Source organism: Furipterus horrens, unplaced genomic scaffold, assembly GCF_987537825.1.
Source record: "Furipterus horrens unplaced genomic scaffold, mFurHor1.1.pri manual_scaffold_1, whole genome shotgun sequence".
NCBI lineage: Eukaryota > Metazoa > Chordata > Mammalia > Chiroptera > Furipteridae > Furipterus > Furipterus horrens.
This window is the reverse complement of record NW_028327171.1, coordinates 109873848-109890757: the sequence shown is the minus strand read 5'-3', so window position 1 is coordinate 109890757 and position 16910 is coordinate 109873848. Positions and strand designations below refer to the sequence as shown.

The 16910-nt window shown below is 35.0% G+C and overlaps 1 protein-coding gene across 2 annotated transcripts in view; it reads left to right on the top strand.

Moving 5' to 3' along the window:
• The window catches only part of LMLN (leishmanolysin like peptidase), a 91352-nt gene that overhangs the window by 43264 nt on the left and 31178 nt on the right, over nucleotides 1-16910 (top strand). Inside the window, exons 7-12 of one of the 2 annotated variants that reach the window (XM_090266156.1) lie at nucleotides 1449-1554; nucleotides 4940-5034; nucleotides 6090-6207; nucleotides 7915-8022; nucleotides 9515-9591; nucleotides 10859-10969. In XM_090266156.1, coding sequence (XP_090122282.1) covers nucleotides 1449-1554; nucleotides 4940-5034; nucleotides 6090-6207; nucleotides 7915-8022; nucleotides 9515-9591; nucleotides 10859-10969 — 615 coding nt within the window. The remainder of the gene's footprint in view (nucleotides 1-1448; nucleotides 1555-4939; nucleotides 5035-6089; nucleotides 6208-7914; nucleotides 8023-9514; nucleotides 9592-10858; nucleotides 10970-16910) is intronic. The other variant, XM_090266145.1, reaches the window with a different exon arrangement.

Here is a 16910-nt window from a genome sequence, read left to right as displayed (position 1 = left end):
TTTTGTAATTTTTTCAAGGGAAGTGGAACTTTCTTTCAAAACTGCTGTATTCCATTAATTCATTCTACAAATATTTGTGAGTGCCTGATGTTGCTGGCAGACTAGGTGAACAGAAGAGATATGCATACCTCTCTTATGGAACTTACTAATTATAGAGGGAGAGAGAGATTAGTTAAATATACTTACAAATAAATTTCAAAATATGATAAATACACTTGTAAAAAAAGCAGGGTGCTGTAACATAAGAAGAAACAAAAGGGGGAGCATAGTTAAGATCAATTAGGCAAAGAAGGCCTGTTTGAAAAAGTGCAATTTGAGCTGTAACCTGACCCTTGATAGGCTTCAGCCAAATAAAGAGGAAGAGAAAGAACTTATGTTAGGAAGAAGCCATGTGTACCTGCTGCTGTTAGAAGACACTTCAGTGGACACTGCATTTGAGGATGAGAGCTTCTTGAAATGGATTGAATATGAAGACAGGGCTATTTTAGTCTAAATGCTGTAAAAGTTCCTGATGGGTTTTAAGCCTGACAGAGACTTCCACTTTATATTTTAAAGGTCACTAGCAATGTTTTCGTAAGTGACTTATATGCATACTTTTTCTAAGTCTGTTGTTTTCAAGTATGAAGAAATTATAGTATGTTTTTTTATTTAAATAAGACAAATGTTACTTTGTAAATGGATGGTCAGAATTTAGTGAATTTTGTGGTATATCTGTAAAATGTTAAGGTAGTGGTGGAAGAAAGGCCTTTGGGGTTCCTTGCCATTTTCTGTTTGCCATAGCTTTTGAAAGACAGGTAGGTGCATGGTGAAACTGACTGAATTATTCTGGGTCCCATTCAGCTCTTGGACTCTGAGGTTCTGAGTGTAGAGAAGATGTAGAATTCTCTAGATTCTAGAAAGTCTATAATATGAAAGAAGATAATGGGAAGATAAAGATCTTTATATGAAAGAAGGCAGTGTCAGCACAGAAGAAAGGGAATAGTGAGGTGGAGATAAGAAGGGTCAGCAACTTTCAGCAACCGAAATGATTTGCTTATTTTCCTGTTGTTTATCTGGTTTCTCTTTCTACTTACTTGTTTGTCCCCGTGTCTGTAACTATAGTGAAATGATGAAGTCAAATATGGATTTCACAAGTAAAATTGTGTTAGAATTTGAATTTTTCAGTACATTCCTTTTTTGGTATATATTGACATATTTTAGAGATTTACACTAAAGTATAATTAACTGACTGTTCTTTTGTAGGAATAGGTGTTGGTTAGCCATATAATAAGAACACAGAAGTATATGTCTTCAAAGTAAAATACAGTGAAAGTTAGATGTACAAAACGACAGTTGGTATTCAGCAAAGATTTTTCTGACCTTGGGAAGTTTTGATAGAAAAATATAGATTAATATCATAATTCATATTGTTCTGGAATATAACAGAAATTCAATGTCTGTTTTAACAGGCCAATAGCAGGATATGCTAACCTGTGTCCAAATATGATCTCTACTCAGCCTCAGGAGTTTATTGGGATGTTGTCCACAGTGAAACATGAGATTATTCATGCCCTGGTAAATTTTGCTGTTAACTGTTCTTTTTTTTTTATTATTTTTTGTCTTGGTTTTTTGTTTATTGTGCTCTCATTTTGATATATATATTACATTTTAAGATTATGTAGATTCTTAGATTTATGTTCTGTTAAAACCTAGTTGATGAGGCCTCTGCCAATAGCAAATTATAATGGGCTAGGTAGAGTTATACTACTTAAAATTAAACAAGTTAATCCATTTGGCAAATAGGGTTTTTTAAAAATGATTATGTTTGGGGGGGAAAAAACAGTAATTTAGAAAAATTTACTTTCCTCTAAAACTAATATGCAAACTATAGATCTTACCTCCTACAGAGATCTCATTTCTAAAAGTCCTCTTGTTCTATTTAGGCTTTCTAAATTTATATATACTACCTGATTCAGTCTTCCATTTCCCTAATTTATCCAAAATAGTTAATTTTTACTATATGGCTAGGGAATTAAACATTACCTAAGTCCCTTGGAAATGTTCCCCTGTTGCCATTTGTGTGTTTATAAAGTAGATGGCAGTAAAATTGAGAGAATGGGTACACAGATATGGGTGTAATTCTTCTTAATTCTATCACTAAAACTCTTTGGGATCTTATGCAAATTACTTAGCCTTTGTAAGCCTTATTTTCATCTGTAAAATGAAGATAGTGGTACATACTACCATGCATTTATTTTCTTAAAGATTAAATAAGACAAAACATTTAAATGGCTTAGCACCATGCTATATATAGTAAGGTGTAATAAAATTAGTGGCTATTGTTTATTAGTTTTATTTAGTGAGCTATCATGTATATGACCTTAAAATATAAGCCTTGAGTTTTTTAAATTGATTTTAGAGAGAGAGGATGGGAGAGAGAAAGAGAAACGTCAGTTTGTTGTTCCACTTATTTATGCATTCATTGGTAGTTTCTTGCGTATGCCCTGACTGGAGATCGAACCCACAACCTTGGAGTATCAGGACAACACTCTTACCAACTGAGCTACCTGTTCAGGGCCTTTCCCAACCCAAACATTAGGGAAATTTATTGATTTACCAGAAGTATAAAGTGTCGGGTTCAGGCCTAACTTAACTTCACAGTCCAACTGTATTTCCCTGTGCTTCCTTTGGTTGTATCCTTCTTAAGCTTCAGTCTTTTAAATCAGCAAATACATTGAATAACTCAATGAAACTGTAGTGTAACCATATAGCACTTATATCTTTCAGTAAGGAGATTCTAAAATGAATCATCTATTTTCCCTTTATTAAAAAAGTAAGTTGTTCCTGTTAAATCTGGCAAAAGACAAGCATCATTCTAAGTAGCGTTTTAAATTATAAAATCTATAGATACTGGATGAGAAAACGAGAGAAAAACAGCAGGTTTTAAGTCTAGTTCATAAATGAACATCAATGCAGGGGTCTGAAACATGAAATAAATTAGGTTATGAATGGACAATTCACAGAAGAAAAAATTCAGTTGTCCAGGGAATGTGTGATAAGGTATTCACCCTAACTTTAAGCAGTCATATAATTTCAAATTAAAGTGAGACACCATTGACTATAAAAACATGTATGAGAGTTATGCAAATTGACTTCAAGTTAGTGGTTACCCTCTGGGAAGAGAGGAAGGAGAAAGGGTTTAGGTAATGAGGCTTCAGCAGTACTTACTCTGCAGTGTTTTATTTCTTTAAAAAAATGAAGAAAATATGGCAAAACTAATGTCTTAAATCCTCTTAAAGAGGATGCATAGCTTTCTGTTAGATTTTTGAAACTTTTTTCCTATATTTGAATTATTTTAAAAATGGTAAAAACCTAAGAAATTTAAAGATTAAGTCTCAAAAACCATCCTGGAGGATGGTAAGAATTAAATGTTTAACAACATAGCTATCAACTACAGTCATCCATGGTACTTTGAATACTAGATAATCTTTCTGAAATATGAGTGCTTATAAAAACTTCCTTGTTGATAGGGTGAAAAAAAAAGTACTCTTAGACTATTATAGAGGATAAGAAAAATCATACTACTTTAAGCTTTATATAACTTTGATGAATTGTATATTGAAAACTACTGTATTTAGATTTTCTTAGCTGATTCCATTAAGTGTCCTTTGTCTTCAAAGATTAAAAAAGAAGAAATACAGGAATAAAAGAATAATCTGGATTCCATTAATCATTTTGACAAGACTTGAATGACACAGAGGCCATAGTTATGTAAGCAAAGAAATTTGCCAGTGAAATTAATTAAGTAGTCATTTATGATTGTTAGTTATTTGAATATAAGCTATAACATATTCTCATATATAAGACATATATAAAGAAGTAGTTACAAAAGTGCTTTTTCTTAGTTTAGGAAAGAAAGCAAGAAAATAAATCTCACTAATGAAATAGGAGATATCAAATGTCAACAATTTTTTTTTTTTGCCCATTTTTTCATCTTACTTGGAAGGGGAGGGATAGAGAATAGGAATTTGAATACCTTTATGTGAAGAATACATACATTGAATTTTAATGTTAATTAAAGACTTCTTAAAATGCTATTTAAAAATGTGATTATAAACATACAAATTCACATTGTAAAACAATTTTGGGAATGTGAGTGATTTTATGTATTACCCTACCAGCAAAAGAACCACAGGTAGCATTGATATATATGTTTTCATTCTTTTTCCTTTTGTTTTCTTTTTTTTCTTCTTTTCTTTTTTTTTTTTTTTTTTTTTTTGAGAGAGAGAGTTGTCTTCTGTACACTCTGTGAGTGGGGATTGAATACACCACCTAAGTGTGTGCCATGACTGCAAATTGAGCCTGCAACCTTTTGGTGTACGGAGAGGGGGACCCTCCAACCAACTGAGCCACCCAGCCAAAGCCAGGGCCAGGGCCAGTATCAGTCTTTCTGAAGTGTATGCACACGCACACACACACACACACACACACACACCATACACACACATTTGTACTTTTTAAAAATGTAAATATATATTAAATGTGGACTTTGGGATCAATGACTTTGAATTTTTAGGAGCACTTAATCACTCACCCCGTACTCTAAAATATATTGTTAATTCTCAATAGTAGCATTCCCTAGATGCAGTTAATAGAGTTTAGTAAGTTCACGTGAAGATCAACTATGATAAACACATTCCTAAACAAATAAATGCATTGTCTATATCACTGGTAAAGAATATCTTTCCTACTATTACTTTTGGTTTCCTCACTCAATAACCTCAATAATGGGAACTTAAAATTTAGAAGTATGAAACACTTAATTGTTGTCCAGTTCCAATATGAGAAGTTCCTATGTAAGTACTGATGTGGTGCTTTTATGTGGTTATATTAGTGTTATAATGTCTCTAATCAGAATTGATATTTTCCACTTTAAGATATTTTGAACTTTTTTTTATAGGGTTTCTCTGCTGGGCTGTTTGCTTTCTATCATGATAAAGATGGAAATCCTCTAACTTCAAGATTAGCAGGTGGCCTCCCACATTTTAATTATAGGTATTTGTTATATTTGTTCTTGTTCTCTTTTACGAAGATAGTAAGACTAGAATCTGAGAATCATAGCATGTTAGGTGCCATAAATAACAGTGGTTTTATGGCTAGCCTAAGAAGATTATAGCCATTATAACAAGATAGGATGTAAAAGGTCATTTAACTTCACCTTTCATTGAAAGATGAAGCAGTTGAGTGCAGAAATTAAGTGACTCCAAAGACCCAAAACACTTCCTGCCAGGCAGGGCTCTTTTCCATATTGTAACTTGTATTACTTCACAGTAAGAAAAAGTGGGTTGGTTATATTTTGATTTATTAATAATTATTGCCTATACATGGAAGTATTTACATATAAACTGATACATATTTAGCAGAGCATATTAGCTATGATCTAGAGGTTCAGGACATAAAATAAATAATATTAAGAAACACTAAAAAAATAAAGAATTTTATATAGAATATCAGTTATAGAAGTGAAACTCCTTGCATGTGTTCATATAAAAATCTCTAAATTAAGAGCACATGTCCATAAAAAGATGTGTATAAGTTTTGTTGTTAATTCTTCCCAAATGGAAACTACCCAAAGGTTCATCAGTAGTGGAATGAATAAATAAATTGTGATATATTCCTGCAATTGAAAACTACAAAGCAGTAAAAAAGGATACACTATTGCTGCATGCAAGTAAATTGTACTTTCCCACTAAATTAAAGTGCCATCATTTTTTTGTTTAAGTTTCCTTATATACTTAGCTATATCTCTGGACTTGCTTTTATTTTTAATAAATTTAGTAAAAGGAAATAATTTATTGCTATCTTAGCCAAGTACTGGCTATGTGGATTCGAGCAAGTTATTCCATCTCTCTAAGCTTCTGTCTCTTAATCTACAAAATAGTGATGATATTCTCCTGAGGTTGTTGAAAGATTAAATGAGAAAATGTTATTGAGTACATACTTTGCATGGACTTGGTATATAGTAAGGTCAAATATTTTAATTTTATTGATTTTCATAAACACTTAATGTAGTAAATTTGTAAAAGTGTCTTCATATCCTTTAACTACAGTCTTGGATTATATCAATGGAGTGATAAAGTAGTTCAAAAAGTGGAGCGATTATGGGATGTTCGAGATAACAAGACAGTTCCTCACACTGTGTATCTCCTAGTAACACCTCGTGTTGTTGTAAGTACTACTGAATTTATTAATGTCCATGAGCCATCTGCTTTTTTCCTTCATCATGGTCGTTTCTTCACGAATCATTATTGTTTAAGAATGTGTGATTAAATTTTAGAGCCTGTAATAGGAAAAATAATATAAAGCTACAGACTCAGAGAAATCTAAGGAAATAGAAATTTGGCAATGACTGTCTTGGATCGTGTTTATAGCCATTGCTTTAAGCCAGTCCTTCTCTGTTTTCATACCTCCTAAGATTACTGGTACTATTTGCATGATTGCTGGTCATTTAATTTTGAGTCTGTATTAGTCAGAGTTCTCCAGAGAAACAGAACCAACAGGATGTGTTGTTGACAGTTGGGGGAGGGGAGATTTTAAGGAATTGGTTCATGTAATTGTGGTGGTTTAGAGAATCCATAATCTGACAGAGTAAGTTGACAGGCTGGCAGGCTGGAGACTCAGGGAAGAGTTGTAGTTTGAACCCAAAGGCAGTCTGCTGGTGGAGTTCCTTCGTGCCCAGGTAAGGTCAGTCTTTTTTTTTTTTTTAAATTAAGGCCCTAAACTAATTGGATGAGGCCCATCTATAAATTTGCTTTACTCAAAATCCACTAAATTGAATGTAAAAGTATCCTCATGCCCTAGCCAGGTGGCTCAGTTAGTTGGAGTGTTGTCCTATACCCCAAAAGGTTGTGGGTTCAGTTTCCAATTAGGGCAAATACCTAGGTTGCAGGATCAATCCCCGGTTGGGACACATACAGGAGGCAGCTGATCAGTGTTTTGCTCTCACATGAATGCTTCTCTCACTGTCTGTCTTTCTACCTTTCTTTCTAAAATCAATAAACATATCCTTGGGTGAAGATTAAAAATAATAGCATCCTCACCAAAACATCCATAGTAATGTTTGACCAAATATCTGAGCATTCTGGTGCAGCCAAGATGGCATAAAATTAGCCATCATGCTTTTATATAATGACAGAAACTTATTCTTTTTTCTTTGCTGACTGAACACAGCTCTCTCTGCCTTCTGCATTTTTGCACTGCTCTTGAAGTATTTTCCAACCTTGGAAGTCTTTAACTGAAGGATAGACAGAACCAAATGAACAGAATTGTATTCTGATGAACAGCTTATTTTTCCTACAAATATTATATCCGTAATAAAAACAGTTGATACCTACAATAACATTGCTGACACAGAGTTACAGTTGGTAATCATACTAGTCATATAACTTCTTTGAAATATGTGACTTAGTCAAAATCTTCAAGTAGAAAAAAATATGCAGAGAAATAGCAGAGTGTGACTGTATGAAAGTATTTTATTTAATTATATTAAAAACCATATTATTAAAAGATGTTCTCTCTTCTCACCCTAGTAATTCTTTTTTCAATCCTCACCTGAGGACATATTCATTTATATTAGAGAGGAAGAGGAAGAGACAAAGAGAGAGAAACATTGATGTGAGAGAGAAACATTGATTGGTTGCCTCCTGTAAATGCCCCAACTGGGGACTAAAGCTGCAACCTAGGTATGTGCCCTGACCAGGAATTGAACACACAATATTTTGGTATATAGGACAACGCTCCAACTGAATGAGCCACCTGTCCAGGGCACCAAAGTAATTCTTTAATGTCTACTTTATTACATCTAGAATGATAGAAAACTTGACATTTCCTTATTGTACTTTTATAGGGTTTTTATTATATTTTTCTGACTTTTAGGATGAAGCACGAAAACATTTTAACTGTCCAATTCTGGAGGGAATGGAACTTGAAAATCAGGGTGGTATGGGCACTGAGCTTAACCATTGGGAAAAGCGGTTGTTAGAGGTCAGTTTATTTTAAAATTTTACTAGACAGGTTTTATTAAAATATTTGACTAGACTTTTTTGTATTATTTCTGATTTGTTAAATTTTATTTTTCTAGAAATGTAAATCTATTTCTGCAGAATCAGCTTTTCATCTTGTTAATCACCTCTATTTTTTATTTTTTTTGTTATTTTTTTTAGTATATCGTATTGATTATGCTATTACAGTTGTCCCAGTTTTTCCCCCTGTATCCTCCTGTGCCCAGTACCCCCATTCCCTCCAGTAATTCCTCCCTTAGTTCCTGTCCATGGATTGTGCATATAAGTTCTTTGGCTTCTCCATTTCCTATACTATTCTTAACATCCCTCTGTCTATTTTATTCCTACCAATTATGCTTCTTAATCCCTGCATCATTTCCCCATTCTCCTCCTTCCTCCTCCCAGTTGATAACCCTCCAAATGATCTCCATATCTATGATTCTGTTCCTTTTCTGGTTGTTTGCTTACTTTTTTTTTTTTTTTTTTAGATTCAGGTGTTGATAGTTGTGAATTTGTTGCTATTTTAATCTTCTTAAATAAGTTCCTTTTACATTTTATGTAATAATGGCTTGGTGGTAAAGAACTCCTTTAGCTTTACCTTGTCTGGGAAGCACTTTATCTGCCCTTCCATTCTAAATGATAGCCTTGCTGGATAGAGTAATCTGGGTTGTAGGTTGTTGCTTTTCATCACTTTGCTTCTTGCCCACCCCTTCTTGCCTGCAAAGTTTCTTTTGAGAAATCAACTAATAGTCTTATGGGAACTCCTTTGTGGGTAACTCTCTGCTTTTTTCTTGCTGCTTTTAAGATTCTTTATTTATCTTTCACCTTTGGCATTTTAATGATGATGTGTCTTGGTGTGGTCCTCTCTGGGTCTAGCTTGTTTGGGACTCTCCATGCTTCCTGGACTTATATGTCTATTTCCTTACCCATATTAGGGAAGTTTTCCTTTGTTATTTTTTTAAATAAGTTTCCAATTTCTTGCTCTTCCTCTTCTTCTGGCATCCCTATGATTTGGATATTAGTATGTTGATCCTGTGATTCTGTAATACTTGTTTTGCATATTAATATGTATTTCTGTGATCACAAAGTTGAGGGTTATGAAAGCATTTCTGTGTAATTCAGGTAAGTATTACCTTGGCATTTGTCTCAACCTCCCACTTTACCTTGCCTAGATAGTGTAATATTTTTATATTATTTCTGTTTCCACATATTTATCCTCATTTTCCTTACAGAGTTCTAAATGCTGGTTGTGTACCATTCAAGGAGAATTGTACACAATGTAGACATTTGAGGCAGAAAGTAGAACTGGCTTTAAGCTTCAGTCCTGTCATTTTAAAGAAGCCTTTATTTTAAGTGTATATTTCATCAGCTTCTCACACTTGAGACATTTTAAATATACATCAAAGTAATCATGGAAATTGTTGGGAGTTGCAAAGAGTCCAATCTTCTAATTAAAATCTGTTGGTGATTTTCAGAATGAAGCAATGACTGGTTCTCACACTCAGAACCGAGTCCTCTCTCGAATCACTCTGGCATTAATGGAGGACACTGGGTAAGACAGGTTTGAGAGTATTATGTAACTTTTTTAGTAAAATGAAATGAATATTAAAATTAACATTGTGATTAAGATGAAATGAATATTAACTTAAAAAAAGGCTGACAGCCCTAGCCAAGTGGCCCAGTGTTGTCCCCGGTTAGAGCACATACCTCAGTATGGGTTTCTATCCCCAGTCAGGGCATGTACAGGAGGCAACCATTTGTTGTTTCTCTCTCACATCAATGTTTCTCTCTTTCCCCAACCCCCTTCCCTCTCTTCCTCTCTCTAAAAATTTTTTTAAAAGTTCTGGGTGAGGATAAAAAAATAGTGACATTTTACACTGAAGTAAAATGTTCTTTGAATTTTGTGCAGTTAGCTATTCATTACCTATAACAACTACATTCACTCATTCAATAAATATTTGAGGCCATGAGATGTAGTAATGAATAGAACAAAATTCTAATTTCTTCAAATCAGTTGTTACAGAATAGTCATGAGAATGTAAAGTACAGCATAGGGAATATATTGTCACCAATATTCTAATAACTGTTTATGGTGTCAGATGGGTATGAGATTTATCAAGATGATCACTTAGTAAGTTATATAATATCTAATCATGGGGTGTACACCTGAAACTAATATAATGTTGTATGTCAACTGTAATTGAAAGATAAAAAGTGATTTAAAAAGAAAAGCTAATAAAAGTAAGCTTGCTGATTAAATTTTCCAGGAAAGTAAATCAATTAGTTTTATTTTGAAATGAGAACATTAAAAAAGTGTTGAACATTGTATTCATTTGTCTTATTATAATGGTGTAATGTTTAGTCACAAGCAGGGTCAATATTGATAAAACAGCACAAATTCAAGGCCAGAGAAGCAAGGAACTTGGGCCAACTCTGTCGGATTAGGTAAAGGCCAGCCAGCTAATAATTCCACTGTTTATCAGTTTACTTCCTTCCTTTTTTCTCTCATTCTCTTTGTCTCACACCTTAACCAGTTTCTGTTCTGTGACTTCTGTCATCTTTGGAAGTTACAATGGAAACTTGGTTCTTGTTTTTCTCAGCTATAACTAACTACCCTTGCTATAAGACTGAAGTTTCTGTCCCTGCTCCAGTGATTCTGTGTAGCAAGGGCTTTCTTAGTAATGCTGATTTGTGGCAGTAGTCACCAAAGTCCTTTTTAAGGTCCTAGTTTTCTCACTGTTTAGATCTGTCACTGATATGCTGGAATTTTATTTTTAATGACAGTTATAAAAAGTGCTTTGTTTGAATTATTTCCACAGCTGGTATAAAGCTAATTATAGCATGGCTGAAAAGTTAGACTGGGGCCAAGGAATGGGCTGTGACTTTGTCAGGAAGAGCTGTAAATTCTGGATTGATCAGCAGAGAAAAAAGTAAGAATACATTTCCTCATAATGTTTGATAACAGAATTTATTTCTGATTTTGTTCTTCATCTGGAGCCTACAGTGTGACTATTTTTAAAATATGGTCTTAACAGTTCATAATCTATGGTGCTTGGTGATACTATAATAGCTGCAATCTTGTTTTAAATCATATATTTAAAGAATCTACAATGTGAGAGTCGGAGCCATAAAACATTTCTGTTCAGATTGTAGTTCATAAATATGAGAGAGGAGCCTTCCAAAATGGAATTTATTTATGAATATTATGTATTCTTACATGTTTAAACTTCAGTCACCTTCAAAGTACTCTCCATTTGATGCAATATACTTATTGACATGTTTTTTCCACTGCTCAAAATAGTTTTTGAAATCGATTTTGATGCCTTTTAGTGCTTCTGCTGTATTTTTGTTTCACCTCTTCCGCATCAGCAAAACATTTCCCTTTGAGGACTTTTTTTATCTGGGGAAAAAAGAACATATCACTTGGGGCTACATCGGGTGAATAGGGAGGGTGGGGCATAGGGGTAACCCATTTTTGGTCAAAAATTGCTGAACACTCAGTGCAGTGTGGGCAGGTGTGCCTGTAAATGACCCATCATGAAATGGGCCAACACATTGAAAGAGTCTTCAAAAAACATTCACTGAAGCCAAACACAGCCTCTCAACAACAACACCAGCTGGTACACTGATACATATGGGTTCCTAGAAAACTCACCTAGCAGGGGAAACCTGTATGTACTACAAGGGGCCCATCCTCCAAAAGATAATTTTGTTGTTTTACAGGGTCCCCCCTCATATATATGTTGCAAAATTTTTGCATACTCTATTTTTTCTACTGTCTTCTTTAGAAAATGTACTCATAAACAGGAAGGTATTTTTTAAAAGAGGTTCTCAAATTTGGATACATGTCCTAATCACCTAGCAAGCTTTTTTAAAATTACAGCCTCCGATATTGGGAAATAGACTCAAACACATTCATATTTATGTGATACATATAGTATAAATGTATTTTTATACTTTTTATTTGAAGATAGTTACAGATTCATATAGAGTTGTTAAAAAAATACAGGGACTCCATGTACACTTCATCCAGTTCCCTTGATTGATTACATCTAACAAAATTATAATATCACAACTAGGATATTGCCACTGATACAGTCAGATGCAGAACATTTGGATCACCACAAGGAGCCCTCGTTTCCCTTTTATTGTCATACTCAGTTCCCTCCCACTTCAGCCCCTCCTTAACTCCTGGAAACCACTAATGGGTTCTCCATTTCTGTAATTTTGTCCTTTTCAAGAGTGCTATATAAATGGATTTATAGTGTATATAATGAACACAATATTATCTAGTAATACTATATTATATACTATATTCATTATAATCAAAAAAATTTAATGAATGGGAAAAAAAGTCCTTTTCTGTATCTTTTACAGTTTTTCTAGAGGTTTGTCAATTTTACCAATTTTTTAAAGAACCAGCTTTTTCTTTTATTTATGTCTTCTGTTGTTTTTCTGTTTCAAAATCCATTGATTTATGCTTTTATCTTTCTTATAGCCTTTCTTCTTGTTGTTTTTGGTTTATTCTTCTTTTCTGTCTCTAGATTCTTGAATATTAAGTTCAGATGTTATGCCTTTCTGATGTATGTGTTTAGTGTTATAAATTTACCTCTTAGCATTTCTTCAGCTATTTCCCACAAATTTCAATATGTTGTATTTTTATTTCCCTCATTTCTTAGTCTGCTTGGGCTGCCATAACAAAATATAGATGGGGTGGCTTAAACAACAGAAATTTATTTTCTCATGGTTCCGAAAGCTGAGAAGTCTCACTAAGATCAAGGTGCCTGTCATTTTAGTTCCTGGTGACAGTTCTCTTTCTGGCTCACAGACAGCTGCCTTGTTACTGTGTTATCACATGGAAGAGAGAGTGCACTCTGGCCTCTCTTCCTCATATAAGGACACCAATCCTATGAAATTAGGGCTTCACTCTTATGACCTCATTTAATTACTTCCTAAAGACCTTTTCCTCAAATATAGTCATATTGGGGGTTAGTGTTGCAAAACATGAATTCTGGAGGACACCATTTAGTCTGTAGCAATTAGTACAATTTTTTAAGAAGATTTCTGTTGAGACTTCTTCTTTTACCCATGGAGTACTTAGAAGTGTTCCCCTGGCTGGTTTGGCTCAGTGGATTGAGCGTCGGCCTGCGAGCTAAGTATCGCTGGTTCGATCTACCAGTCAGGGCACATCAGAGAAGGAAAACTCTGACTCCAAAAAACCTCCGCTGCCTTGCGGCATACCTCTTCAGGGGAAAGGCTAAGGGAGTAAACCCCGACAGAAAATCCGGAGCCGGAGTCCCTAAGGCGGTTTGACGTTGTAGTCAACACCGGCAACTCCTGCGGCGCACCTGAAGCCAAGCTGTATTGACTTCGTCTTTCCCTTGGATCCTTCAGCTGCGAAGAGAGGAGGGGTCTGCTGCATGGGCAACAGCAGACCCTCCATATCACCCTGCCCAGGCTCTGTAGCTTCAGCTTCACTGGAGAGGACACTCCAGTGTCATCGCAAGATGTCGATTCAACACGGGAGGAGACAGATACCGTGTCACTCCCGAGTCGGACTGCACAGCCATTCTCGGCGGTGCAGATAGACTCTTAAGAAGCTACACCATCGTCTCTCGAGACGGACGGCTGCCGACGACGACGACTTAGAAGTGTGTTACTTAGTTGCTGAGTGTTTGGATATTTTCCATTTATCTTTCTGTTGATTTCTAGTTTGATTCTACTGTACTTGGAGAGTATACTCTATATTATTTTAATTCTTATAAAATTTGTTAGGTTTGTTATGATCCAAAATATAGTCTTATCATGTTGCACTTGAAAATAATGTATATTCTGCTGTTGGTGGAATGTAGTATAATTGTTGATTGCAACATGGTTGATGGTGTTCAGTCGCTCTATATCCTTGCAGATTTTCTGCTGTTGTCATTCAGTCAGTTGTTGAGAGAAACTACTACCCTGTTGGTCATAGGGTCCCAAGTTCCCTAACTGGTCTACCTTCTTTTTACCTTTCAGAGCCTTTTAATGTTTGTTTTATTTATACTGTCCAGGGTTTTTAGTTGTACTTAGAGGGAGGAATAGGGAAAAAGTACATCTCCATCTTCCCAGAAGTGGAAGTAGGACTTAATATTTTTATTTTTATAATACATTTTTTATAGGGTTTCCCCAGGTGACTGTGATGCATTAAGGCTGTGGACCTACATTTGGGAATAATATGATGTTGAATTATTCCATTCAATTATTCCATTTATTTAATATTTTATGGTTAATAGAACTTTTAAATACAGTATTTCCTCACTTATCATGGGTACTACGTTCTAGACCCCCCCTGCGAAGTAGGAACCTTACATTTATTCTACATTCTTAAACCTCCGTAACTTTAACAATATATGTACACAGTACCGCAAAATACCACGATATAGCGAAAAATCTGTGATAAATAGTTAAATATAATATTTTTTTAAATCCCTCAATATAGTGAGGTCACGATAAGTGAACCGCAGTATAGAGAGAGACTACTGTAGTATATAATCTCATAAATCCTAAAAGGAACCCTCCAAAGTAGACTAAGTATCTTTATTTTACTGATAAGTAAAAAATTTGAGATAAGTGACTTGTCCAGGGTCATACAGCTGAGGAAGTACAGAGCTGGGACTTGAAGTTCTCTCTCCAAATTTAGTACCTTGCCCATTAAGTCACAGGTACTTCTTGTGCTATAGACGATGTTATTCTCATCATTTCACACCTGGGTTAGGTCTCAAAGCAGTTTATATTACTCACAGTTTCTACTGAGATGTCTGGCATCTTAGTTATAACCCCACTGTAAAAAGAGTAGCTAATACGCAGTAGCAGAAAGCACCTGTAGCTATTTTGGAGACAGCTAGTTAACTCTAGCACTAGAACTTGATCTGCTAGTATAATGATTCCCCAATTTTGCTGCACATTAAAATCATCTAGAAAAAAAAATTTTAAATCCTCACCTGAGTATATGTTCATTGATTTGAGAGAGAGAGAAAGAAAGAGAGAGAGAAAGAGAGACATTGATGTGAGAAATATCGCTTGTTTGCCTCCTGTATGCGCCCTGACCAGGGATTGAGTCTGCAACCCAGACAGTTGCCCTGACTGGGAATGGAACCCACAACCTTTTGGTGTACGGGACAATGTTCCAGCCAACTGAGCCGCCTGGGTAGGACTTGTCTAGAGAGATTTTTTTAAAATCTCCATGCCCATGTTGCTACCTCTCTCTACCAGTTAAACCAATGTGTGAGGGTAGGAACCAGGAATTAGTATTTTTTTAAAAGAGATTCCCAGGTGACTTTAATGTATAGCAAAGTTTGGGACCCACTGTTCCAGTGTGTTAAAGGGAGTGTGTGGTTAACTTTGCACCTGCAAGAGTTTAGAGAGATTATTTTTTCTTTTAATAGCTGCAAGTCTGTTTGTTGCCCTTTGGATTCCAATTATAAGATTATCTAAAACCAAAACAGAAGGAAATTTCCTCTTCTCCATTCTTCAGAACTAAAACTGTTGGTCCCCTGAATTCTGTCCTGTCCTTTGAACCATAAGCTAGAGAATGGCAAACTACTTTTATAAAGAGCCAGATATTTTATTTTGATAAATATTTTAAATAAAAATAATATAAATATTTTAGGCTTTGAGGGTCATTCAGTTTGTTTCATAACTCTCAGTGCTGCTTCTGTACATCGAGAACAGCCATGGACAAAATGAATGGACATGACCATGTTCTAGTAATGCTTTACTTACAAAAACAGGTTGGGGAGAAACAAAGGAAAGAAAAAACAGGTTGTGGGCAAGGATTACAGACAAAAAGTTGAGTTTTGTTAACCCCTGTCATAGCATTCAAATGTCCTACTTACAAAGTATCGAAGTCCACAAATATTTATAGGACAGAAGCCAACTTCCGGCACCATTGTCCCAGTCTGGCTGTATCCCTGAGTGATCATAGAAATCTTAGCATGACCCTTCTTTGCTTAAGATCAGCAGCAACACCCTTTCTTTTCCATTGCTGGGTGACTGGTGTGAAAAGGGTATGGCTGAGCACAGGCAGAGCCATATTTATTTCAATTACTTGAATCTATGCACACACAAAATATGGTTCTAACTAAAACTAATAAATTACCCAACTCATCTGCTTAGTTTATTTGACATTAATAACAGCTCCAGAGCTGCAGTGTTCAGTATTTGCCACTAGCCACAGTTGACTATATAAATTTTTATTTAAATTAATTAAAGTTAAACAAAATTTTAAAATCTCATCTTCAGTTGTACTGGGCACATTTCAAGGGTTAATAGTGGCTACTATGGACAGCACAGATACGTTACAGAAAATTCTATTGGGCAGTGCTGCTGTGGAATTTGTAGGCCATGAATCTTGAACAACTCTAACTTTGGGATTTTAAAAATCATTATTTTTCAATGTCCTTATTCTTTTTTATTCATTTAGCCATAACTCATTTTTAAAAATTTATTAATTTTTTTAGAGAATGGGAAGGGAGGGAGAAAGAGAGGGAGAGAAACATGAATGTGTGGTTGCCTCTCATAAACCCCAACCAGGGACCTGGCCCACAACCCAGGCATGTGCCCTGACTGGGAATCTAACTGACAACCCATTGATTCTCAGGCCAGCGCTCAGTCCACTGAGCCACATCAGCCAGGACTCGTTTTTTAATTAAAGTGAATATTATGTACTGTTTTATTTTAGAGAAAAAGGAAATTCATTTCATGGTATCGGGAAAGTGCCTTAGAAACTTTATCATAGGAAGTTATAAAATTGCCTGATATGAAGATTTTATAAAAATGGTATAGCAGTGAAATTACATTTATTGAGTAATTTATATATGCTAGGCACTGAGGGCC